Source organism: Hyalella azteca, unplaced genomic scaffold (genome assembly GCF_000764305.2).
Source record: "Hyalella azteca isolate HAZT.00-mixed unplaced genomic scaffold, Hazt_2.0.2 contig8388, whole genome shotgun sequence".
NCBI lineage: Eukaryota > Metazoa > Arthropoda > Malacostraca > Amphipoda > Hyalellidae > Hyalella > Hyalella azteca.
The window spans coordinates 161,558-186,611 of NW_025938483.1; the positions used below are offsets into that span (position 1 = coordinate 161,558).

General features: G+C 38.4%; 2 protein-coding genes across 2 annotated transcripts; one reads left to right on the forward strand and one right to left on the reverse strand.

The window, feature by feature from the left end:
- Positions 1-282: 282 nt before the first annotated feature.
- LOC108675322 (pro-resilin) lies at positions 283-2,947 on the reverse strand. The gene is made up of 4 exons (XM_018163319.2): positions 2,871-2,947; positions 1,941-2,063; positions 921-1,010; positions 283-717 (listed from the first exon to the last, which is right to left on the reverse strand). Exons 1-4 carry the CDS (start codon positions 2,889-2,891, stop codon positions 562-564), a joined length of 390 nt encoding a protein of 129 aa, XP_018018808.1. The 5' UTR covers positions 2,892-2,947; the 3' UTR covers positions 283-561.
- Positions 2,948-5,532: 2,585 nt separating this feature from the next.
- LOC108675327 (importin subunit beta-1) lies at positions 5,533-24,132 on the forward strand. The gene is made up of 16 exons (XM_018163326.2): positions 5,533-5,672; positions 12,308-12,366; positions 12,790-12,972; positions 13,336-13,530; positions 14,783-14,965; positions 15,341-15,466; positions 15,770-15,943; positions 16,351-16,561; positions 16,819-17,030; positions 17,982-18,299; positions 18,867-19,025; positions 19,387-19,584; positions 19,961-20,146; positions 20,530-20,759; positions 21,074-21,283; positions 21,786-24,132. Coding segments are annotated over exons 1-16 (2,688 nt in total). The 5' UTR covers positions 5,533-5,629; the 3' UTR covers positions 21,787-24,132.
- Positions 24,133-25,054: the final 922 nt, after the last annotated feature.

Genomic DNA, 25,054 nt, shown 5'->3' on the forward strand with positions numbered 1-25,054 from the left:
ATTTTCTAATGCCAATTCCCGTGGTCTTACTGATTCAATGTCTTGAATTTGTAATTATTGTATATATTTCCTGGGTTGTTTAGCGCATCTGAAGAACTTGATCTTCGTCTCGGTGCGACAAGCTCGATATCGACACCTGTAGTCTGTTATATGTATATAGCTTCTGTAGCAATCATATACGTTTTGTAATTGTTTAAACGCGTCAACTGAAGAAAAAGTATAACTTTATGAGTGCCAGTTAAACACGCGTCATTATTTCTAAAAATTAAAAATACACAATAATTAAGTGAGAGGGTTTATTTGCAATCGACGTATATTTCAGCAGATTCAAATTTCAAAAACGATCTAAATTGGTTATTTGGCCAACAAATTTAACAATCTGTGCTCCAGTGTCTTCAAGAGAGAAATGAGTGAGAGTCAAAATAGGTACTGATGCATTTCTTGCCTCTAGGTGGGTCATCCTGACCCAGTTTAGCCCGCCAAAATGACGCATGTGTTCCAGTTGCAGAAAACCTGTCACTATTTTGACAATATGAAATTTTTCTGCTTGTTTTATGCGACCTATTGGCCATAAGATAGCTGGTTGCCGCCGCCGCTAGGTGGCGCGGCGTGTGCGGTGCCTTCGTACGTGACGTCAGCAATGTAGCCGGCGTTGCCGTTGACGTTGTAGCGCACAATCTGCGTCCGTCCGTCGGGTAGGAGGACGCGGTACTGACCCTGGCAACGTTTTCATGAAGAGGTAAGCAAGAGGCAGACCGTTTTGCTACAAATTTAGATAATTATGCATTTTTTGCATCGTACCATCAATCGTTATTTCAGTAAACCTTTAAAATTAAAGTTTAAAACAATATTAATACCAAAAACTAATGTATCTTTGGTTGCAGACGCGTAATGATGAATGCCTCTGCATGAGGTCTCACCTGAGTGGAGTCCCGGTTGCGCTCTTCGCCGTGGCCGAATTGGTTGCCAGATGCAGCGTCTTTGTTGGTGTAGGAATACGAGTATGAAGCCTGCAGAATTATAAGTGTTTATTGCATATTCCTTAATCATGATATAAACATCTCAACTATACTGTAACTAGTATACAACCAACTGTAGATAAATAAACTATTCCATATGTATAGTAATTAAAATAAATAAATCAATAAATCCCACAAATCAGCTGACAAGTAAAAATTAATAATATACGTTTAAAAATTATTTCTTAGAGACAACACTTTTAAAGAATCCAGTGTCTCCAATGTTACATATGTACAATGAATTTCTAATTTTTTCCCGAATAATAAAAAAGCTAATTTTTCTATTTTTTTAATAGAATAAAAAATTAAATTCCAAAAATTATTTATTCTGTCAATTGATTCATGCATTGTCTCTGAGTTCATAACATAACATAATGATGTCGGCGCTGAAATGTAGGCCTGATGTGGCCTGTCGCCGATTCTTTTCCTTTTCGTGCCTTGTTCATAGATCTAAACTCGTATCATTTGATCGGATCTTTTCATGACTGGCGATAGTTTGAAGTAGCTACTAGACTTCCACCGGGTTCGATAAGGAGCTAGGCATTTCAAATCTGAACATATATTTTTCCATAGCTTTATCTAGTCTGTTCTTGAACGCGTTTATACTTGGAGCTCCAACGATGTCATCGGGGAGGCACGCAAGTGTTCAAATTTTCAGATCGATTGGACTGGTAGAACTGTGTAATATATCGATTATAAGATTTGTAGCAGACAAACAAACAAGAAGTGAAATTAAAGAGATGTGTTGTAATAAATCAGCTGAAACTGAGGTTCCGTTTAAAATCTAAATGATCCTCGTTACATTATTATAAAGAGTCATAATCAGGTTTCTACTATTGTAACTGTAAGCAAATCATAAAGTTTAATCAGAAGTGGTAGTTTACAAGAATGTAACTGGACAAATGGAATGATGATTGTTACCGGAGAATCATTGCTGCCCCCTCCATCGCCTCCACCTCCATAAGATGTAGGTCGTGCGGGTGGTGAAGCGTATTGCTGCGCGGCCGTAGCGCTTAGTAAGACGAACACTACACACAGCGACATCTGGTGGTGAAAGGTTAGAAAATATCTAATGAAATGGAAGTATATTCATCAACTCATACAAAAGATTCAAGTCCGTGCAGTAGCGAAAAGTTTCAACATCAGTGTGCTCTATTCTTAGCTAAATAATAAAGTAATGCTCGCTGTGAAAGTAATGATAGAAATTGATGAGTAGGTCATTTGGTAAAGAACATTAGGATTGGAACAATGACTTCGTGTTCAACCATTAGCTAGCGCTAAAGTTCTGGTTGAAATCGGCGAGGTAACTTGGTGGTTATGTACAACTAGATTAAAGCAGTGAGTTTTTTTAAGCTACTAGGGTTTATGAATTATGACCCACTTAGCTGCTAAAATTCCTGGTCGATTTGAACGAGGCGGATAACTAGCTAAGAACAACAAAGTTGCAGCAATGACTGAGTTGCAGGTTCGATAGCCGGGTAGCTGCGAATAATTCTGGCCGATTTCGACGAGGTGACCAGTTTTTGCTGGTAATTAGGCATTGCTGTACAAATTCAACAATTCAACTACAATACAAAATCTGATACCAGGATTGTTGAGGAAAACTGCACATATTTCCAGAGTACTGTTGAGATATATGAAGTATGCTTGTAAAAACTACCATGATTAAATTTGGGGTTAAATCTAATCAAGAACATTTTTTATATGAGCCAAGGCAGAATATTTGGAGAAAAGTTATTTCATAATAATTTGAAGTTCTTTCATTTTCGGATAACGTCTCATCAGCGTCTATTAAAAGTCAAACAGATATAGATAGATTCCAGTCGACAGTTTATTAAGTTAAATGTTTACCGGCTTGAACAGAAGAGTCATCTTTGCTGGCTGATTAATGGAGTGCCTGAAGTTGAAATGTGAAGGTATCCATTGGAAGCGCGACTTATATAGCTGTCAACCGGTAGAGGTGTTACGCCTATAGCGTGATTATCGTACGGCTGTCATCACGGGTGTCACGGAACAGAGATTAGGTTCGTGTTTTTTGACGTGCAGTATAGACAATAATTTTAATAAGTTATCCATGAAACTTAATCACGATTCAGAATGGAATTCTGCAAAAAGCATTTTTTAGAAATGCATGTACTTATAATAAATAATACATATAAAATCTTGGAAGCGATAGAACTTTTTCATTAATCGTGTTTGCAAATGACGGGATTCGTGTTCGTCGCTATCACTGCATTGCACAGCATAGTTTGTGTAACAGTGAGCAACATAATTTATGTAAGCGATCTACTACGCTCGCGTATTAATCAACCATTTGAGTGTTATGCTATTATAACAGTGTGTTATGATATCATAAGATAATTAAAAAGATTTATTTTCTGCAATGATCAAACAATCTTAAAATTAATTGCTCTAAAAATGATTTTTTATCTAAGTTTAAGTTGAAGTTAATAAACGAATTGATCTAATTAACTTAAGTTTACGCTTCAATTTGGCTACATATCCTACTAAATGTATATCAAACAAATACTACATACTATGATAATGGATAGTGGTGCTAATTAAACAAATCTAGTTTATAATAGTCACATAACTCTGCACTAATTACTTTGCTGTATTCCCGCCAAACATCCTACAAAAATCATTAATATTTAAATTGTTCATTCAGAAACTTTCAGGATTTGTGCTAGCAACGTGGGACAGCAGCTCGCGGTGAAAGTGCTGTGCTTGAACAACCTCGACTGCCGCATGCAACTGCCTGCTTCTTATCTGTGCATGATACGATAGCGTGTATTGAAATACACGTAATCGTTACACTTCAGAAAAAATTGAATGGCAAAGAAATTTTAATATTTTATGCGTCAAAGAATGGACATTTACTGAGCAATAGCTAATGCTGCAGCACGATAGTGACATGTTGCGAGCGGTGAAAGACTTGGACATTTGTGAACATCTTCCGCCTGCGATAAGTTATAACAATTATATAGCAGCGCAGAAGTAGGCGTGAACTAAAGTCTCTTCATTGGCTCTTTATTAGCTAAAAGGCAGAAAAGTAACCTAGCTATTTAACTAATTTAGTCTGGAATTCTTACGGCAATTTTTATAAAATGAAATAAAAAAGTATAATTAAGACGATTTAGGCACCAGCTTGCGTTCGGACAGCTCAACTTGAATTAAACGAATTAAGTGGATGCACCATTAGATATTGGTTACGTTAAAGTTTTATCGGTACCAATAAAAAAGAAAGATGGCTGAGACTAACATTATTGAGGTTATGTTAGGGTGGGCGAATGCAATCCGTGGTGTAGTCCAGCTGATGTTTACGATTTAAGAAAAATAGATTGAGCGAGAATCTTACACCAGGCAATGTAGTGCTAACGAATGAAGTGCCAATGAAGAAAAATGCCAAAGAGGTGCATCGTATTAGTGATGAAATAATAAAGAGATCTTAATTAGGAATGAATTTATACGCCTCTAGTGCGGTCCATTCTGGTCTTAAGTGCTTGTCATGAGCTCCAATCCAATTTTCATTCAATAAATAGACATCCATTTCATGCACAATCCAACTCACTAGGCAATCAAATATGAAACTATCTAGTTGAAATTGAAAACGTATCTCATTGGTAACTATTTGCGGCCGTGATCACCGTCTTAAGTTTTTCGAGCCTACTTTATTTTTATGGCAACATTTTTTAGCAATAAAGGCCGGTTATAATTTATATTATTACGTTACAGTTACTTTATTTAGCCCACTTGTCTTAACCAAACAAATAAATTCTTTCGTATGAGTTGGTCACTAGCACAAAATTTGCGTTTTGCATCTGATTAAAAAACAGAGTGGCTTTAAAAATAACATATTTTGCTGGCAACGTCCATTGAAATTTAGCATTTGTACTAATATCTCTCTAGTTTCTTACAAATTGATTTATAATTGAACTTATGCGCTGGGCTCTTGTAAAACGTCTGAGTTCACCGTCGAGTCCACAACGAATTCGGGGAAATGTCGGTTTAGTACTTATATGAACGCACGTTTGTCAAAACGGAAACCGAGAAGCAGCCTGATATATAAAAATCTATCTCAAAATCAGGCATTTTAAGACAGTTTTTTGGGGAAATATATCAAATCCAAAATGGTAATAGTATATGGTGGAATGATTTTATCGACTAATTTTGTTCTCCACGAACGATGTAAAACCGCACAACCAACATGCTATATCCGAATAAAATGTGATATATGATTCAAAATATATTCTCAGATAATTCCTTCCTTGTTATTCCCTATGTGTCAATTGAAACACGAGAACATTCAAATTCTTGCGCTTTTCGTTACAATTTGTTCTAAACCGTAGAACACATCGCGATTGAGGAATTGGCAATCTAGTTCTTTCAAAATATTCATCTATTATTCGTATGATTGCATAATTGACTCATCTCTAAGTCGAGAAATGACTAAAAGTACCTTATATGGTTGCTATTGATGAAATATTTCGAATGTATGAATGATTGTAATATGTGGTTGTATTCCTACGCTGCACATGTTGGTCTCCCGGTGGCGCGAGTGCAAGTAGGCTAGAGGTTTCTAAAATATAAGACATTTCTCATACATAAATATGGAACAACTAATCCAAATTTTAGAAAAAACGACGTCTGCTGGTAAGTTTGAGTGTTTAAGCTTTAAATGTGAAATACTGAAGATCTGTGTGGTTATTAATAGTGATTTTTATCGGTACCTTTTCATGGATGCGTTGATGCACGCTGTCCGAACATTGCCCTCAATGTTAGATTTTAGTAGCTATGACATGATTAATATGACATCGATCTTTTTGATATGAGATTATAATACCTAAATACGAGTTTTTAAATCCGTTAAAATTTCGGCAGTTATGTCAGAATTTCATCGCACGGAGGCTCGGATTTTCGGGCTTGGCTTCTGTAGCGCAGTACGGCAGTAGCGGCCTAGTCATGCTTCATTTCCAACTGGATTCGATCAGATGATCAAAATATATGACTTTTAAGACGTGGGGAATAATCTACTGATAAATTAAATAATCATCCTGTATTTCAGAACTAGCTCATGAACTATATGATTTAACATCATGCTTTATTTTATGATTGGTTTACACTTAACAGTTAACACCAACTAAGTTTATGGGTTAACCCTTAAGTTTAATTCATTTTAAGGGGGTGCATTTCCTGTTGGCTGTTGCCACCATCAGAGCCTCACTTGATAGTTATAAATATGACCTGGGATTTGTTTGATATGTGATACTCACTCTGCACTCACAGTGATAGTGATATGACTATGAGGGTTATTGTGAAACAGCGTGCCATTTAATTTTAATAGAGTATAGTTTGATGATTATAATATAGGTATAAGGATCACAGTTGATGGAATGGATTACGAAACTAAGGCTTATGTATGTCACTTTCAGAGCTCAAACACTACTGTTAGGGTAAATGCGGTATATTCCGACACATTAAGGACGCATCGAGAAATGAAAAACTACAAAAAATTACCCATTACCGTATGCGTTACACGAGTTTGGTTTGCTTTATGCAACTCTCAAAACACCATACTACGTGCCAGCAACAATGAAACGTCACAAAATGTTGCCATATTTATTTAAAAGCCTTTAGAACGCAAACCTACCAAATCCCTATATTCCGACACTGTGTGTGACTATATTTGGCACATGGTGAGACGTATTCCGACCGCGCTTCAAATTGTACTAATACGTATTTCCGACGTCCACGTGTTCCAATTCCGATCACTGTGGGAGCTGTATTGGGATACGATACGGCTTTGAATTAGAACACTATTGAATATTGAGCACAACTTAATTAGGCTTTTAATTAACAGTTATTAAGCTCTTAATTAAGAAAATTTTAATTTTTGCACACAGCTTGGAACGAGCTGTGTGTGTCCAATTCAAGTTGTGTCGGAATTATTTTCTATGTGTCTAAATGCGTTTCTCAACTTAATCATCTATTAATTCATTTACGACTTGAAATCAGCAAATACAAGTATACTTAAATGCAGAGTGGAAATCTAAGATTAGAAGTTCACTTAAAAAAAAGTGTTCCGCCTTGAAAAAAAAACATTCCAGGCAAGTGGCAACTAGAAACAGGTTTGCAGGTCGTCAGAAATCGGCCTCGGCATGAACGTTACGTCAGGCAACACAGAGAAAATCCCAATATTGTTAATTGTGCGCGTCACTCACGGATAAGCAAGAGGAATCTACTGAAAGACACGTTGTGCTCAGTAGAACACGTTGTGCTCAGTAGAAGTTAAAAGGTCGCTACTGACACCAGTAGAAACTCATCACTCACAAGTGAATGTACAAAGTAAAGATGTTATTCTTTTAGATTTTCATCAATATTGACATAAATACATTATTGTTCTAGGCGCTTGAAATAAGAAATGTAGCATTACCTATTAAATTAGCATTAGTGCGTTAACAATGTGTGCATTTGGGGCGGTCCATTCTAGCTTTCTAACGCTGTTTGGATTACAGTGGCAGTGACGTTGCACGCGTTCTGATGGTAATTGGATTCTTATGACTGGCGTTGCACACGTTCTAGCAATGATTGGATTCATTTGACTGTGACGTTGGACGCGTTCAAGCATTGATTGGATTCTTGTAACTGTTACGTTGGACGCGTTCGAGCGTTGATTGGATGCTTGTTACTGTGATGATGCAAGCACTGTTTTTTTCAAAGAAACAGCTGTGGCATCTTGCAGAGACTCATCAGTGATGATGATGGAGTGAAAGTGGAAGTGTGCTGGACGTTCCAGATTTTTGGGTCCTGCTTTCCAATTTGCTATGTTTACCAGTTAATATATTACCCCTTTGGATTTCCACACTGCTTAAATGACTCCTAATATATTCACAGATGTATTTAAAAGTCTCAAACCATAATATTCTTTCTACACAAACACTTTATCACTATTTGGTAGAGCAAGGTCAACTGTCAACTTTGACAAATTTTTCGATGATCTCATTGGGTGGCATGCACCATCTCTCTTTGGATCTCAACATTTTCCCGCTAGATGGCCCAGACCTAGTGTTTTGACAGTAGTTCGACGCGCAAATGTATGACGTCACTATTTCAACCATCAACGAACGCATGGAACTAAAACAAAACTTAATATAAAGGAAAAACTAGAGAGGTGTCAGAATTACCCATGATGTCGGAATATACCGCGCTTACCCTACTGTAATTGGTTTGTCTATCATTCTATACTCCTAATTCTGGTTCACTATAAAATCTTATTAATGTTAATAGGAGTAAGAGCTTGCACATGATGGTTCAGACTTTGGTTCTTGCCCAGGACTGCAGATTGCAGTTCCTGCTAGGAACTGCAGTCTTGCCAAGACTTTCTGGTTAAGTAGTGTTTTATAACTTGTGCATCACATGATCACGGTGCATGGCCATTGGCCAACATCACAAGGATGTGATTTGCTACCAGGTAAATAGGAAGAGGGTATTGATGATGAAGATTTCATAGACATACCCCAAACAATAGAATTATCTCTCAACAAGGAAGTTAATTATAATGGAATATCTAAGTTCAAATCGCAAATAACATTAACAATCACACCTGACATAGGCCCTCCTTCTGTCTATGTATTTTTCTGTTTAAGTAATATGCCAAATTTTGAGTTGTTAGTACAGAATATGTTTATTTGTATTCAATTATAACTTTTATAATGTGCTAAAGTTATTAACATTGTGTATAAATATCCTTATTAGCTCACTTAACTGTAAGAAAATCAATTGAAAGAATTATATTGTACATTGTGTAACAAAATTGGAAAATTTTACAGAAGCCACCTGCAGAATAAGAAATAAGCCTGTAAATGCAGCAAATTTTATCCCTTTTAAGATCATTTTTCAGTAAAAATAAGAACTACCTTTTTTCACATGCAATTTTTCAGAATCAATGACTAAATCACCTGTGAAGCCAATAATTTTTGTCTGCAATTTTAAGAAATTTCTGCCACAATTTCTGGAAGATATGTCTATCACTTGCAAAGCAAAAAATATAAAAAATTGGGTAAGGGTCAGTGGGATGCAAAAAATATTACTACTAGGAATTTTTATCTACATTAAGTCTCTGATTGAGAACTGCAAGGCTTTGAACAGGCTTGGCTCTTCCCTATGAGTTTCTTTGAAAATTAGGATATACTTAACTCCACTCATAATTGAGATGGTGATATGGATTTTTCCATGATTACCCAGCTATTTATTTATAAGTGGCAACCAGTAACAAAAAATGTGTAAACTTTGAATCAAAAGTTTCAATGAAAGGAAATTTCAAGAAACTTTTAATTTTATTGTTCATCAAGTCTGTGACTTATACACTTTTTTTAGATATAAATGAATTGTAATTGTTATTCTCCATTGAATGGTATATTAGGCATTTCTTGATCAGCCTCCTTGTTGTAAATATTATCTCTCAAAAAATAGTTATGACAAAGCCTGCTGATACGCAGAGAGAAAATCCCTCAAACTAACTGCTCAATTGTAAGCGTTGTTGAAGGTATGAGGGGAAAGAGACGTTGTAAATTACTCGGCTGTCAGTTCATGACGGGCAGCCTGGTGAAGGTAAACTCAATGAGGGGCAAGGAATAATACGTGGCCAGTGGTTGGCCTAGTCCAATTAGTTATAGCCGACCGCTGGCCATTCCTCAGCCACCTGAAAGCAACCAGTTGCCGTGAGAATGGGGCTGGCTAAGATATCATATTACAAAGAGTATAAGCTCCAGGGTAGTGACTGGCCAAGCTTCAGACAGATCAAGAATTTTACATGATGGTTGCGAAAACCTCACTCTTAGACTTGGCTGCATTCTGACTACCAGAGTTTCACCAGAAAGTGGCCAATGATTAGACCATTCCAGTTGCTCTTTGCTGCATTGTATTTATATTAGAAAAAATTGTTTACATGCTTAGCTCTTTGTATTCTGACAAGGCCTCTTGTTCTCAGGTCTTTATGTACAAACAGCATTGACAATGTCAAATTTATCAATAGTCAATGCCAATGGGTTCAAGACAAACACAAGCAACTTGTAGGGACATCCAATGTGTGCCTTTGTTATAATCAGTTGAACAAATATAATTTTCTTGAAATTTTCTATAATATTGAACCTCTTGCAAACTATCCAAACTACTTCAGAATTGCCTTTTACATGTTTTTGTTATTTCATTTAACTGTAACCTTACATCAGCCTTGTCTACCAATGTTTGGGGTGCTGCTTCTGTACATACTCAAATACACTTTCCTCACAAGCGCCTACCTATCTTGCTTAAGTCTTGTTTCAATCCCCCTAGCATTAGACTTTGCTTATGGCGGCACCAAAACAACAATGCTATAAACTTCTCTCAAATTGGGACCAAACAACTGCTGAAAAATTTTTGTTACAATAAAACTATTTTGGTGAGAAAATATTCACTGTTATTGCAGTTTAATTTATAAATTGGATTGAAATAGTTATTGGTACTGAAAACTGCTATAATATTTTTTAAATATTTTTTTGTACCTATCATTGTACTTTGGCTTCTTCTTTTAAAGCCCTGGAATATGGTGAGCATGTACTATAAATTATTGTTGTTGTCAAATACTGTTTTTTTTACTCAAGATACGTGGTAACAACTTTTCTGGGACCTATTGGTTGCAAATCTTGCTAAATGCAGCCAAGCAAGTAAACAGAATGAACCTCTTGATAAGCTAAATGATGTGGGTGTAATTTAAGATGTCTGTATTCATATTTCCTTTGTTGAGATTCCTTTGTTCACACTAAGATTCAGTTCATATATAAAACCCAAACATTAGTTGACTGAATAAAGCTGCCTGTTAACCTTGAAGATTACAAAATTCCTGTCTTGGGTCAAAGACAAAATGGGCCAGTCTGTCATTTAAATATTTTACTGTTTTCCATGTAAGGTTTTTGCACATCCTAACTTCTGGCAATTTCTTTTGGTGCAGTGTATTTGAGGTCTACTGCCAAAAGCTCTTCAATTATGCTTTCCTGAACATATTTCTGAGTCAGCATTCCATATTTCAAGTAAAATTAAATATAAAAATATCTCATGGGTAATTTCATCTGTCAACATGTGGGTTTTAAGTGGTGTCTCTAACTTAGCCCTCATATGAATGTGCCAAAAGAAAAAGAAATTATTTCAACAGTAACTTAGTGTGTTCTAATGTACTTTTCTTTGTTTGTAAGTTGAAAGAGTATATTGATTGCTGTGAGCATGATCGGATAAATCTTACTTTTCCCAGTAAAATTGTGGCTCCAAGTAATTTATAAAGGAGATTATTCATTTACTGACAGTCTTTTGGCTCCAAAATTGGAGGAGCTATTGTCGTGGCTTGGAAAGTAAATATATAATCCATGCCTTTCAGTCAGTATGTGTGTGTAAATATATAATATTTATACATGTACATATAAAATGCTCACAACTTGGTATATCCTGAAATAGGTCATCCATCTTGATTCTACCTCATAAAAAGGCATTTTGCCCATTTTCACATAAATCGGTCATAACCTTTTAGTATGATTTTCCTCTTGAAAAATCCATTCATGGAATGTTATTTTAATTAACAAATTAACAGTCCATGTCCTCATTTTATGAAATGGCTCCATTGTTGAGTGAAGTTTTATGCTTGAGCGCAATCCTATTAGGGAAATTTTGACACTCCATCAAAATAGTGGCTTAAATTGGTTGTAGGACTTTTTTTTTATTGATAGCACCCTTTTTTTGTCAGTAATACGGTAAATCTGGGGCGGCAAATTCTGACCTCTCAAATTACACGTTAAGCATTTACTCACAGGTAGATGGCATTGAACTATCACCCATGATAGTTGATGCTTATGTTGATAATAATATTATCTTGAACCTAGCTGGCATTGTCAACTGTACTGTCTCCAATAGCTCAACCCAAATTAGAAGTAAAATAAAGTAAAACATTGAGTAAAAACGTCACTTAATGCTCTATGATATTGGTTTTAATGAATCTAGAAGTATCAAAGAACTGAACAAAATGCATTCATTAATCCTCTGTAGCTCATGTCCGTTGCTCAAAACCTTGCTTGGTGCCTGCATACATGAGACCTGTGTTTAAGTTTATTTTCTGCAAATATGCAGAACATGAATTTGTACAATCCTTTTTGTACATTTCTGTATGCCAGAGGCTTGACAGTACTCAAGTGCCCCAATATTAATGTTTATGAAGGTTCATACCTTCAAGTCAGGCCTCCTATTGATTCATGTTGATTTTTCAGATAAAAATGAGTTGGAAGCAGCCCTAAAATATCTCAACCAAGCAGCTGAAGCTAACCTGGTAAGCACTATGTTATTTAAAACATTTATTTCATACTGCTAATTTATTTATAGAGCTTTCTGATATAACAGGGCAGCACACTTTTTGGGCTGTGCTGACCTTTTTTTTTATAATTTCCAACTGTTCAAGTATTGATATTTTGGCATGAAAATAGCTTAATTTATAAAATATTTCTAAGCATGATAATACAAAACTTTTGGTTCCTTTGTCAAATTTAATAAAAATAAGAAACTTCTTAATTCGATGATGTATTTTGAACTGTAGGATTTGAGTGAAGTCTCTTATTTGTTGCTATCTTCATGCACATTGTAAACCTATTTAGGTTATCAATTGGAGCATAATTTAATGTAGATCGCTAATAGACTAGAACCAATTATTGACAGTCGACCACCTACAGTACTGAGATTTTATATTTGTTTGCAGCCAGGCTATGTGAAGGTGCTGAGTGACGTGCTGCACCATGGCAGCAACTCGGGCGTAGCTCGCATGGCTGCGGGCATCCAGCTCAAGAACACGCTCGCATCCAATGATCCTAAAGTCAAAGTCGAGTACCAGCGCAGGTGGCTGGCCTTCCCTATTGACACCAGAAATTACATCAAGAACAATGTAAGTTTTATGATCAGGCATAAATGAAATAATTTTTTTGTATTTTGTATTCGTTATTTTGTCCTTTATGTTGTAATATTTTCCAGTTTTATGCACCTTTTTTTGTCCTTAATCTGAATTTTATATTCCTTAACTCAGTTGGTTAGTTGAATTTTACAGTAAAACTGAAAACAAGAACGATTCATTTATTACGTTTCATTTGAAGCAACGTTTCTTTCATCCAACTTGAAGGATTTGTTTTCCAACTTTTGCCATTATGATTCTTCCTCTAGAATGCGTTCATGTTGTATAAACCCTAGTAATTCCATATAGTAAATTAAATGGATTAGAGGATCTAATGCACTGTATCTGCTATTACTACAGGTGCTAGGAGCTCTTGGGACTGAGCTGACTCGTCCGAGTTCAGCAGCGCAATGTGTAGCGTACATCGCCGTGACGGAGCTGCCAGTGCAGCAGTGGCCTGAAGTTATGGAACGTCTCTGCACTAACGTCACGGCTCCTGGTGCTACTGATGCTATCAAAGAGGCCACACTCGAAGCTATTGGATACATTTGCCAGGTACACTGTTGCTCTAACACTGTTTAGTCCTTGTCAAGCTGAAGAAAAATATACCATTCATGGGTCTAGGTTGAGTTATTTATAAGTGTGCAGCCCAAGAAGGTTGAGTGGACCGTTTTGGTCAAAAATTTAAAATTTGGCTTTTCCGGTTTCTTGGCTTATTTTGTAGCTGTTGAAAAGGTGCGTCTAACGCCACAAACCGCATGTATGTGCGTGCTCTAGGTTTGCGTTAAGCAATTTCAAAAATATATAATATGAACTTTTCTAAACACTATATAAAAAGATTTCTGGAAATTAAATTTGGTCTCTTTATAGGTCATTATTCTCGTTAATTGTAAAGTGTTCAACAGACGCGTTCAACAAAGCTAGTGTGCAATGTATGTACATGTTATAATTTTTGCGTAAAGCAGTTTTGAAATTCATAAAATTACCATTTTATAACAATATTTACAAATATTCATTTTTAAAATGGTATTTATAGATCATTATTTGCGTTAATTGCAAAGTTTTTGCACTCGTGTGAAAGCTAGAAACGATGCGCGTTCAAGAAAGCAAGTATGTACAACGGAGGTATATGCAATGTTTTTTGCGTTAGGCCGTCTTGAACTTATACAGAATGAACTTTTTCTGTATACACAAATATCAAAAAAGAGATTATCCGGTCATTTCTTTATTTCTTTTTTGTTTTGTATAGATAGAAAATGAAGGGCTGGAGTCGGAATTGAAAAAACTTTGAAAAATGAAAAAAATAGCATAAAAAAAAAAATTTCCGGATGATTTTTAAGACATGGTCTTTACGCATCGAATGATATGTCTCTCGATGTTGCAGCTTGAAGATATTAGGAAAAAAAAACAGATTTTTACAGAACTCCCTTCTTTGTCATTTTCTATTTATTTCACGTTTTTCACATCTTTCGAAATAGTTTCACGAACAAAAAGGCCATAGATTTTTGTTTTACATATGTATATCAAGTTTCAAAACGATCCGACCGTAAATAAAAAAAGTTTTATTTCTGACCGAAACGGTCCCTTTCAATGACGCGTTGTTTGTATGATGGTGAAACCTTATTTTGTGAAGTCGATGTTTCTTTAAGATTCCTTTTGAAGAAATTTATCAAAGGTTTAATTTTATCATAATGAAATGTTTGCAAAAAATTGCAGTGATTTGATTGCGTACTTGATATGTTGATGGATGTGTTGAAGTGTTAAGTTCATCTTTATTAGTACCTATTTTTTAATTGGTTTCTTATAGGACATCGAGCCCGATGTGATCGCAAGCTTCAGCAACAACATCCTGACTGCCATCGTGCACGGCATGAAGAGCGGCGAGCCTAACGAGCACGTGAGGCTTGCGGCCACTAACGCCTTGCTCAACTCGCTGGAGTTCACCAAACAGAACTTTGACCGCGAGACCGAGCGACACTTCATCATGCAGGTGAATTACCTGCAGATTAATTATATATACCCTACCGGACCAATTACTCCCAGGGAGATATGGATGAATTTTTCGTGGTAATTAAGGGGTGTATGAATTCTATATTTTTATTGTAATTTTTAAGTTAACTACAACTTGGTTGAATGTTATTATGCTCATGATGAATCAATTCATTCTAAGTGAAATTTTAATTTTTTGCTATTGGAAATTTTTTTCTAATGGATGATGATGTTTCATTGTGGCCATTGTTGAACAAAGTATGTAATGCCCTCGCGGCAGCACATAGCAACATAGTTCATCATGCCCCCGTAGTTTTTACTTTGACGGTAACTTCTAACTGGATACTTGCCTATAATGATTGTGTATTTTCACAAGGTTGTGTGTGAGGCAACGCAGTCCTCGAACACGCAAATAAAAGTGGCGGCGCTTCAGTGCCTCGTTAAGATCATGTCGCTCTACTACCAGTACATGGAGCATTACATGGGACCTGCTCTCTTTGCTGTGAGTTCTAATAAACTATAATATTACTTTATTGTGTGGTAAGTGTATCAATGTGCTAAACTCAATCGTTATTGTATACATGTAAGTTACGTTGGTGCAATTAACTTCTTCCCCAAATGACAACCACTATTCACCCATGTCAGCGATAAAATTAGTATTTTTTTAAATATTGGTTAATTCAATTGGATTCACTGCCAATGAAATTCATGAACTCTTTGCTGTTATGGGAGCAAAGGCTTACTTCGGTTATGTCACTGAAGAACTTATTGTCTGGAACGTTTTTTTTTTTTTTTTTTTTTGCAGATAACCCTGGAAGCAATGAAAAGCGATAGCGACGAGGTAGCTCTGCAGGGCATAGAATTCTGGAGCAACGTATGTGATGAGGAGGTGGACCTCGCCATTGAGGCGTCAGAAGCGGAGGAAATGGGCAAACCTCCTGAGAGAACTTCACGCTTCTATGCCAAAGGCGCCTTGCAGGTTCGTAACATCGTTCATGAGTGGCATGTTTCTTGAGTTGCTACCTGTGTGTAACTTGCTAATTAAACTAGTGTGCTTGCCAAAGGGGGCCATTTATGACGAAATTTTCAATTCAGATTTGTTACTTAGATTTTATATTGACCTAGTAAATTTACTGTATGTATGAATTTTCTCACAACCAACCATGAGAAAACAATTGAGAAACGTGAGGAAACAGTTTCTGGATATTTGCTATAAGCCTGATTAAAAAAACTAATGCAAAGGTTCTGATCTGAGCAACAAAATCATCTTAGTTTCTAGAAGGTAGGTAGTTTCTATGTGTTCTAGTTATACCCTGTGAGTAATTTTAATTTAAGTACAATTATGTTACACAATGATGAAGAAACATTCTTGTTGCTGCCTTACAGTACCTGGTGCCGGTGCTCATGATGACGCTCAGCAAGCAAGAGGAGACGGATGATGATGACGAGTGGAACCCTTGCAAGGCAGCTGGTGTGTGCATCATGCTGCTGGCGACGTGTGTTGAGGACGACATCGTCCCACACGTCCTGCCCTTCGTCAATGAGAACATCAACAGCAGCAGCTGGAACCTTAGAGATGCCGCCATCATGGCTTTTGGTGAGGCTTTTCACTTCATTCAACCACTTTAAAATCAGACCAACAATATCTTTTGGCAAGGTTTTCCCCTCTGAATTATTCAATTACTGCAGAATGAAATACATACAAGATTTGACATTGTTGCATGTTGAACTTATCGTTTGTACTGGTGTCTCGCCATTATAGTGTGAATGCCTATTACAAATTTTTTAATATGTATAGCCCTCTATTATTTTGGCACTGACGGAAACAAACTTAATGTAATGGCCGCACTTCAGGCTCCATCTTGGAGGGACCAGACCCCACGAAGCTGCGCCCAATGGTGGAGCAAGCAATGCCTACGCTCATCAACGCCCTGAAGGACAGCTCGGTCGTGGTGCGCGACACCACCGCCTGGACGCTCGGCCGTGTGTGCGAGCTGTCGCCTGACGCTGCCGTCAATGAGGCCTATCTTAATGTTCTGCTCGAGGCCCTCGTGTTCAGTCTTAAGGTTAGTTCTGTTGTGTCATGAGATCAGTTCTCTGTTCTGTAATGTCTTTCTTGTGGTTGTTGTGTGTCCTGTAGTGCTGTTGTGTAATGAGGTTAGTCCTTTGTCCTGTCCTCTATGGCTAAAATAATCATAATCACAAATATTCTAAAATAATGTGTATATTTTTGGCCGGTGTTACGAAGTGGAATATTCTTGTTTAAAATTATAATGCATCAATTTCATCTAACACGGTTGCTTAGTGGGTAGCTGCTGCCCAGAGAAATTCGTTTTCTATCTCCCTTTGGTTTCTCCATGAATGGAGTTGAAACAAATTTATTGCCACATGAGCCCCCCCGTGCCATCTCGCCCTTGTCGTGGGGGGGGGGCTTGCGTGTCTCGATGAGACCCGAGGCTGTGCGGTCTCAGATGCAATCATGACCGAGTGGCTCGGGTGGAGAGTCCAGACTAACAGAGATGGCAAAACGCCCTTCTGGTAACGACCTGGCTCTCTTACGGATACGCAAAGACCTTTCGCTGGATTGACGAACCCTGGCGGGGACCTAGACCCGACCCGCTAGCTTCAATAGTCATGCGTGGCAAGGGTTAGCTGCGGGACTCCTGGGCAGGCGGGGGGCTGCTTAAACGCCGCGCAGATGGAGTGGCGCCCGTCTTGCAACGTTAGTCAAGCGCACAACCTGCTGCGCCCACGACAACCAAAGCTACATCCGAGCGTACGAGTGTTCCCGTCAATGAGAGCAATAAACATGTTCGACTGTATATGATCTGGTCAACGCTGAATACATGTGATGCAATATTTTCTTAGCCCATAATGCCCAACGTGACATTCGGCGCGAGATAGCTTCGCAGCTGAAGCGCTAGTAATCATAGGGTCACTAAACTAACTAACTAACTATTGCCACATGAAATTTTGCACTGAAGTGCTTTCTGACGAGGTATACCGTATTATTGAAGGCTGAGCCGCGCGTAGCAGCGAACGTGTGTTGGGCTCTGAGCTCGCTGGCTGAGGCCGCCTACGAGCACGCTGATGCCAACGACATGGACGGTGAACCCCCCACCTACTGCCTCTCGCCCTTCTTTGATGCCCTCGTCAGTGTGCTTCTGGAGACCACTGACCGACCTGACGGCAATCAATGCAATCTTAGAAATGCGGCCTATGAAGCTCTCATGGAGCTCATGAAGAATTCTCCTCAAGACTGTTACTCGACCGTGCAGAGAACCACAATCATCATTCTTGAGCGACTCCAGCAAGTTCTTCACATGGAGTCTCAGGTCAGTAGTATATACTTGAGTCATGGAAAAATCATTACAGTAATTAAACCATCATCTCGGTAATAAGCCTAGTAGATTTATTGGGCTGATAGCAAAATCTTTGTCCAAAGTTTGAAGAACTTTCCTTAATGCGTCCATGAATCACGCCTTAACAGTCATATTAAGCATATAAAAGTTATTTTTTTTTTCATTCTTATATATTTATACTAGCTTTATTTGAACTTGCTTCACAATTTACCAGTTAGCTTTGTTGTAAAAGTAAGCCTTCAAAGAAAACACTCGGTTGTGGCGATGTTGTGGTGGAGGCTGCCTCAACTAAATAACGTGTCTTTGCCATTTTTGCTTTCATCTTATAAAAATCAGTTCGTTTCACTTCTAATTTGATTTGCCTTGTAAATAATTCTTCCTGCTTCCCGGGCTGACAATTTATGTATTTGTAATTTCACCTACTGCGATCACAGGGAGAGAAATGAAAAAATTTATTTGATCCTCGGGTCATTGAAATTTCCCTTGGTAACCTGATAATTATAGTCAGTCAGTTTTTTTATGTTTGATCATTTCTGGCAGGTGCAAAGTGCCAGCGACCGCGTACAAGTAAACGACATCCAGTCGCTGCTGTGTGCCACCCTCCAGTCTGTGCTCAGAAAAGTTACCAAGGAGGATGCACCCAAAATCAGCGATGCCATCATGTCGGCTCTCCTTCAAATGTTCCAGTCCTCAGCCCAGGTAAACCCAGTGAATATTGCCCAACAGTGTTCTGATTTTTTAACTCGGTTCAATGTTCTTAATGCTACCGAACTTTCCAGATAATTTTTTTATGACATGTGCCTGAAACTATGCGGGTTAGAAAGAATTGCTTACTTTTCGAAATATTCTCGTTCCTATCATAAGAAGTGCAATTCTAGTGCTCTTGAATTGTAACAAAAATTAGTTGGTAAAGTTACTACAAAATTTTTGTTTCAAAATGTGGTAAAGCGGCCTCGTGTTGTTTAAATAAATGTTTGCAATGCTGTTTCCTTGCAAATTTTTTAATGGAGGTTACTGCTATAGCCATTTCCTGATACTTACCTATCATGCCGGTGAGCAGGGCAAGAGCGGCGGCGTGCAAGAAGATGCTTTGTTGGCGGTGTCTACGCTAGTTGAAGTGTTGGGGTCGAGCTTCTTGAAATACATGGACGCCTTCAAGGGCTGGCTGGGCATGGGTCTCCGCAACTATGAGGTCTTGCCTGTCTGCTCTGCTGCTGTGGGCGTCACTGGAGATATTTGCAGGGCCCTTAATGAGAAGGTAACTTTGATCACAAAGTTGCTATTAACAGTCGTTAAGCACATTTAAGTGCTGGCTGATATTTTGTTAGTTTATAAAGAAGAACAAGTGTTGAAGGTTGATGCATTGCCAGCAATAAATATTCTTTGGCAAGGATTTGGTTGAAAATATAAAAGTATTGTACGAGTTATTTATTCAATCAAAACAATCTTCTTACTCTATTTACACGATGTGAGGATTCTTCTCTTTGTTATTGTTATTTAAAAATAAGAATCCATAATAGTCCCTTTTCTGTGTCCAAATTCCTTCCCGATTGAATCTTGCATAGAATAAGATCTCAATATATGGTGTTTGCACCTCTGCGCGGCTTAAAACCTGAAACATGCACTTTGAACAGGTTGAGCCGTACTGTGACGAACTCATGGAGCTGCTCGTTCAGAACCTCAGCAATGACCAAGTCAATCGTGCAGTCAAGCCTGCCATCCTTGCTGTTTTTGGTGACATGGCACTGGCCATCGGTCCCAAGTTTACCAAGTACTTGGACATTGTTCTGCCCATGCTGCAGCAGGCTTCTCAGGCCCAGGTCGGGTTTATACTCTCACTTGTTTGACAGCGAGTTATGCTTGTCTTTTGTAGGTTTTCAAAAATAACCTTGGTTTCTTGAAAACTTTTTCATTACAACCTCCCCTAAGTATCATTAGTATGCGTTTTGAACTCGTCAGTTCCAGGACACCCTGGACGCCGCCTCATTGAATACATTGAGGTTATAGTGTTAGACACCAATTTGTCTTTTTCGTTGTAGAAGACTTGTGGGAGGGTGAAGTAATGTATATGTGTAAAAGAACTAAATTTCTGGCTTGTTCTATTAAATTTAAGTGAATATTGTCAGACGATAATATTTTTCTAAAATCATCAATATATACAAGTTTATGATGGTTAATATTAATTGTGTCTGTGACGGTACAGGTTGACCGCAACGATTTCGACATGGTGGACTATCTGAACGAACTCCGCGAGAGCTGCCTGGATGCCTACACCGGCATCGTGCAAGGACTCAAAGGCGCCGAAGACACCCCCAATCCTGAAGTGCAGCTCCTCCGTGAACACGTGCCCTTCATCATGTCCTTTATTACAAACGTCGCGTCTGATGACGAAAAGTCTGACCCTGTCGTTGCCAGTTCAGCGGGACTCGTTGGGTGAGCGAGCAATCAAAATGACATACTTATTTATGTGTATTCTATCTGGGATCTTGTTGAAAGCCCAATGATACTAACTTAGGTTAGCACTTTGATGGCTTGTTCACATTTTTTTACTAATGCATTTTCATGACATAGTATCGGGAAGTTGGTACGACAAACAATTTATAAGCCCATGAGTTTTCCTGTAGTGTAGCGACACTAGATGTTAACTTATGGTGATTCTTGTGTTGTACGAATATTATTTGTTAACTTTTGGTGGGTGACTCTTATTTTGCTGATGCACAATTTATTATGTATTTTTTGTGTTGCAGCGACCTATGCAGCGTTTTCAACGCTCAAATGCTGGAGCTGGTCGAAGTGGAGCCCATAGGAAACTTGCTGCTGCAAGGCCGTCGCTCCAAGACCAACAAGACGCGCACTCTCGCCACGTGGGCCACCAAGGAGATCAGAAGAATCAAGAACGCCTTCGCCAACGCTGGTGGAGGCGCTCCTGGCACTGCTCCCACTGCCATACCTACTTGGTGAGTACGTACCTAATTAGTACGTAACAAGGCTATTGAGGATGTACTCTTAGTAATGATGTTCCTCTCTTCATTCTTTCTACAAGTCACCTAGATATTGCTAGTTATCCTCGATTTTCTTGCTAATGGTTGTCACTTGCATTGCTGACATGGCGATTGGAGTGCGTAGATGTACGTGATGAGCTGTGCATTTGATGAGCATCAGATGCGTTAACGAGTGAACAGCTTTTTAGACGACCGTTATATGCGATCGTGCTTCGTGCGTTCATTATGCTTATCTGCTGTACATGTTCTGACTATGTCCGAGACGCTTGAGTCATGCAATACCATATATATGAAGTGATCATTGAGTCATGCAATACCATACATGAAGTGATCGTTGAGTCATGTCTCTCATGTGTCTAAGCAAGCTATCTTGACTTATGGCTGATATCCTGCATTTGTACCATGACGCTTCTTTTCTCTCGGTGTGCTAACTTCTGGGCTCTCTTTGGCTTTGCAGATGAGAGCTGCTTTAGTGATGAGACGAATCGAATGAACCTGTGGTATGGATGAGCTTCAAAAGGAAGCGACCTTTTTAAATGGTGAGCAAGTGGTGAAATCTTGAACTGTGTGTCCATCGTAGCAAGTTTTATTTTCTGTTCCACACAGTCGTGCTCTTTGGTATGAAGATTTGCTTGTTTATCATTACTGTTATAAGGAAGATTTGACCGCCCAAGTGTTTTCTCGTGACATGTGTCTTGGCTTGATGTGGTCATACATGGTTTACAAAGTCGTGCTCTTTGTTATGCAAGATTAGCTTGTTTATCATTACTGTTATAAGGAAGATGTGAGCGCCCTAGTGTCTTCATGCGACGTCTGTCTTGGCTTGTTCTCCTGGTCATACATGATGAGATGTGGTGTTGTCTGTGCCAAGGTAGTGGGAGCTTCAGCGCCTTCCTCTTGCCGATCGACCGTCTCATTGATGCGTGTTGCTGGTGGTTATAGTGCCTTTATGCCTGGTGCTGTGCTCTTTCTCTCTCTTTACTCTAATAATCTTTAAGGTTTGGTTTATTTCTATTCTCAAGTTTCGTATGTTGGATAATCCTACATTTTTCTAGTCATCCATTGTTGTCGAAACATTTCACTCCGATACGAAGCAAATAATTTTTTTTGTAGCTCATGGTGTGGCGGTCAGTTTTCGTTTCATTTATCGACTTAACCTTGAAATTTTTGGTGTATCGTGCTCCACTTTACGTAAAACTTGATAGCATCGACGTAAAATAAATTTTCACAATTAATGCTTGGCTGTAAATGTACTACCAAGCTTCTAATATTCGCTGCAACGCAGAGTGACTCGAAGCGTCGGTAGCACCATAGTCTGGTTTGATCAATCTTTATGGTACTAATGTTCTTGTTCATGATCTCGTCATCTTTGTGTGTTATTGTGTAATGATTTTATGCCTTCGGAAATATTGTAGGTTGCGTTTATGAGAGTGGATGTATGTAGACGCCAAGTTATTGATGGTCATGTGATCAGCTGGTATGAGAACAAACATTTTCCGAGCGATTGTTTCCTGCGTTGTGCAAGCTATCATTAAGATGAACATCTCCCCACTGTCGTGTGCATCGTGTGATGCGTATAGATGATTAAGAATTATGACTCGCTTATGAGTGTCTTTACCGTATAAGATTTTGTAACATTGTATAATTCTTGGTGAGTGCCGTATGTTTAAGAATACCTCAGTGGAACTGAATGTCGTATGTTTAAGTATAATTCTTATGAACTTATGCCCGTTCTCTTGTCTGTGATAAATGAGGAGACCGTGAGTGTCGCGTGTACAAATTAGCGAGGTGCGTGAGGATACCGCTGTTCCTCATCCTTACATGCCAAGTATGCTGACCTTTATATTGTTTATATTCGCAACTCTCTCTTCTAGACGAGTTGCGCCAACTATACTAGTGTAAATAGATTATCATTGTTGCTGCATTTAGCCCATTATAAGGTCAGCATCCTTCGCTTTCTCTTGCTCTGGTGTACATTATTGTGTATGTAGGAAGTATTGTTATGGTGTTGTGGTGGTGCTGGAGCTCCACTAGCGTTTTGCTTGCGAGACTTTCTCTGCGACTGACGTTAAATGACCAACTTTTTTGTTTATGTTAGGTGCCTACCTCAGGTCAAACGTTACCGCCATTATTTTATTGACTGTACTGACGATTCGCCTATTGTGTGCTTTGTCGCTGTGTTGTTAGCATGAGATAAGTAAATGAAATTATTTTCCTAATGTGCCAGTCTGCTCATCCAATTTTGTGTTACAATTTGTGCATGCTGGTGTGAGGATGCGAGCGTGATAACACGACGACGCAGTTCGTGTGGCATGGTCGTGACGTGTCTGTGATATTTGATGCTGCTTCCAGTTCATAGGATACCAACGTCAACTTACTGCTATCATCTTATCATTTTGTGACTTTTTCTACAGTGTTGTATGATGTGTGTTGAGTGAGAGTTGTATTACTGAAGGCGCCAGGAGCGTACTAGCAAGCCAAACATTTACCGCGTACGGGAATGCTCGTTTATCTGAAGTTTATTTGACGTTTATTTGGTATGAATGTTACGGCTGCATGTGTGTATGAGGAAACATTCCTAAGCCTACTAGTTGTACGCCAGCATCTTGAATGGAGCGCTAAATAAAGTGCGGAGAATTGTTCATTTGACCGTCATTGCGGAACTTGTCGAGCTATCGTTCTCTTCAATAGGTTGCCATTGCTAAAAATCCTATCTATTTTAGGCAGGACTAATAGCCATAGGGAACCATTAAGACTAAGATTGGAAACTATGTATTAGTTGCTACAATAAAATATGAATATGGTATTGCCTTTTCTTATTCATCTTAATGATTGGTAAATTTTTTGTCATTGAAGTAGGCGCGTCTTAATTTTCATCGTGCCAATTGTTGGTAAGTAGCTATTAAATTTTGGAAATACTTGCGAAGAATGCGTGAGCTAACAGTGGCTGCAATCCTTCCCGCATCTGCCACTTTGAAGTCAAATCTCAATACCCCGAACACATCGCGTGCTCGGGTGGACAATGCTCTTAATACCGCCATCAGTGCCGCTGTTGCTCGAGACTTGAAACGTACAGCTACACGAGTCGAGCCTGCTGTTACAATGGACGTTGCAAACTGCATTGTTGGTACATTATTTGTCGCACTTGCATGACTTTATGCTGCTATCCAGAAAACCGTAGTACCATTTTATTCTCACGCCCTTTACTCCGAAGCGTTGTTGCAAAATCCCGACCCTGCTGGTGTTTAAATCTGACGCAACATTTCCTTTTAATGTCCGAGGTTATTAGCTTTTGCCCTAAAGAAATGATGGGAAAATTTCAGAAAAGGTGCGCAGGTGCGAGTCTTATTATCTCGTCTGTCAAGGCGAAATGAACATTAGGGTAACTTTGTGACCGCTGGAGAATAAAGTGATTGATTAATTTAAATCAGTTAATTTATTTTTAATGCAGGAAAGTGTCGATATTATTTTATTATTTGCGGTCCCTTGTTTTTGTTTTGATTAAATCGACTTCAAATGTGCATAACTTATTTTGCGCGGTATCAATGAAAGCGGGAATTCTCCACCCAGTCGCATGAAGCAAGCTCACTTCTGTTATGGTTTCAACAAATCAAACAAACTTAGATCTCGCCTGATTACGAGACAGTAATCCGCATTTGTGAGTCGCAAAATAATCGCACATTTCCTGCGGCTTCGATTTTTTTTTTTTGCATTGACCATCGGCCT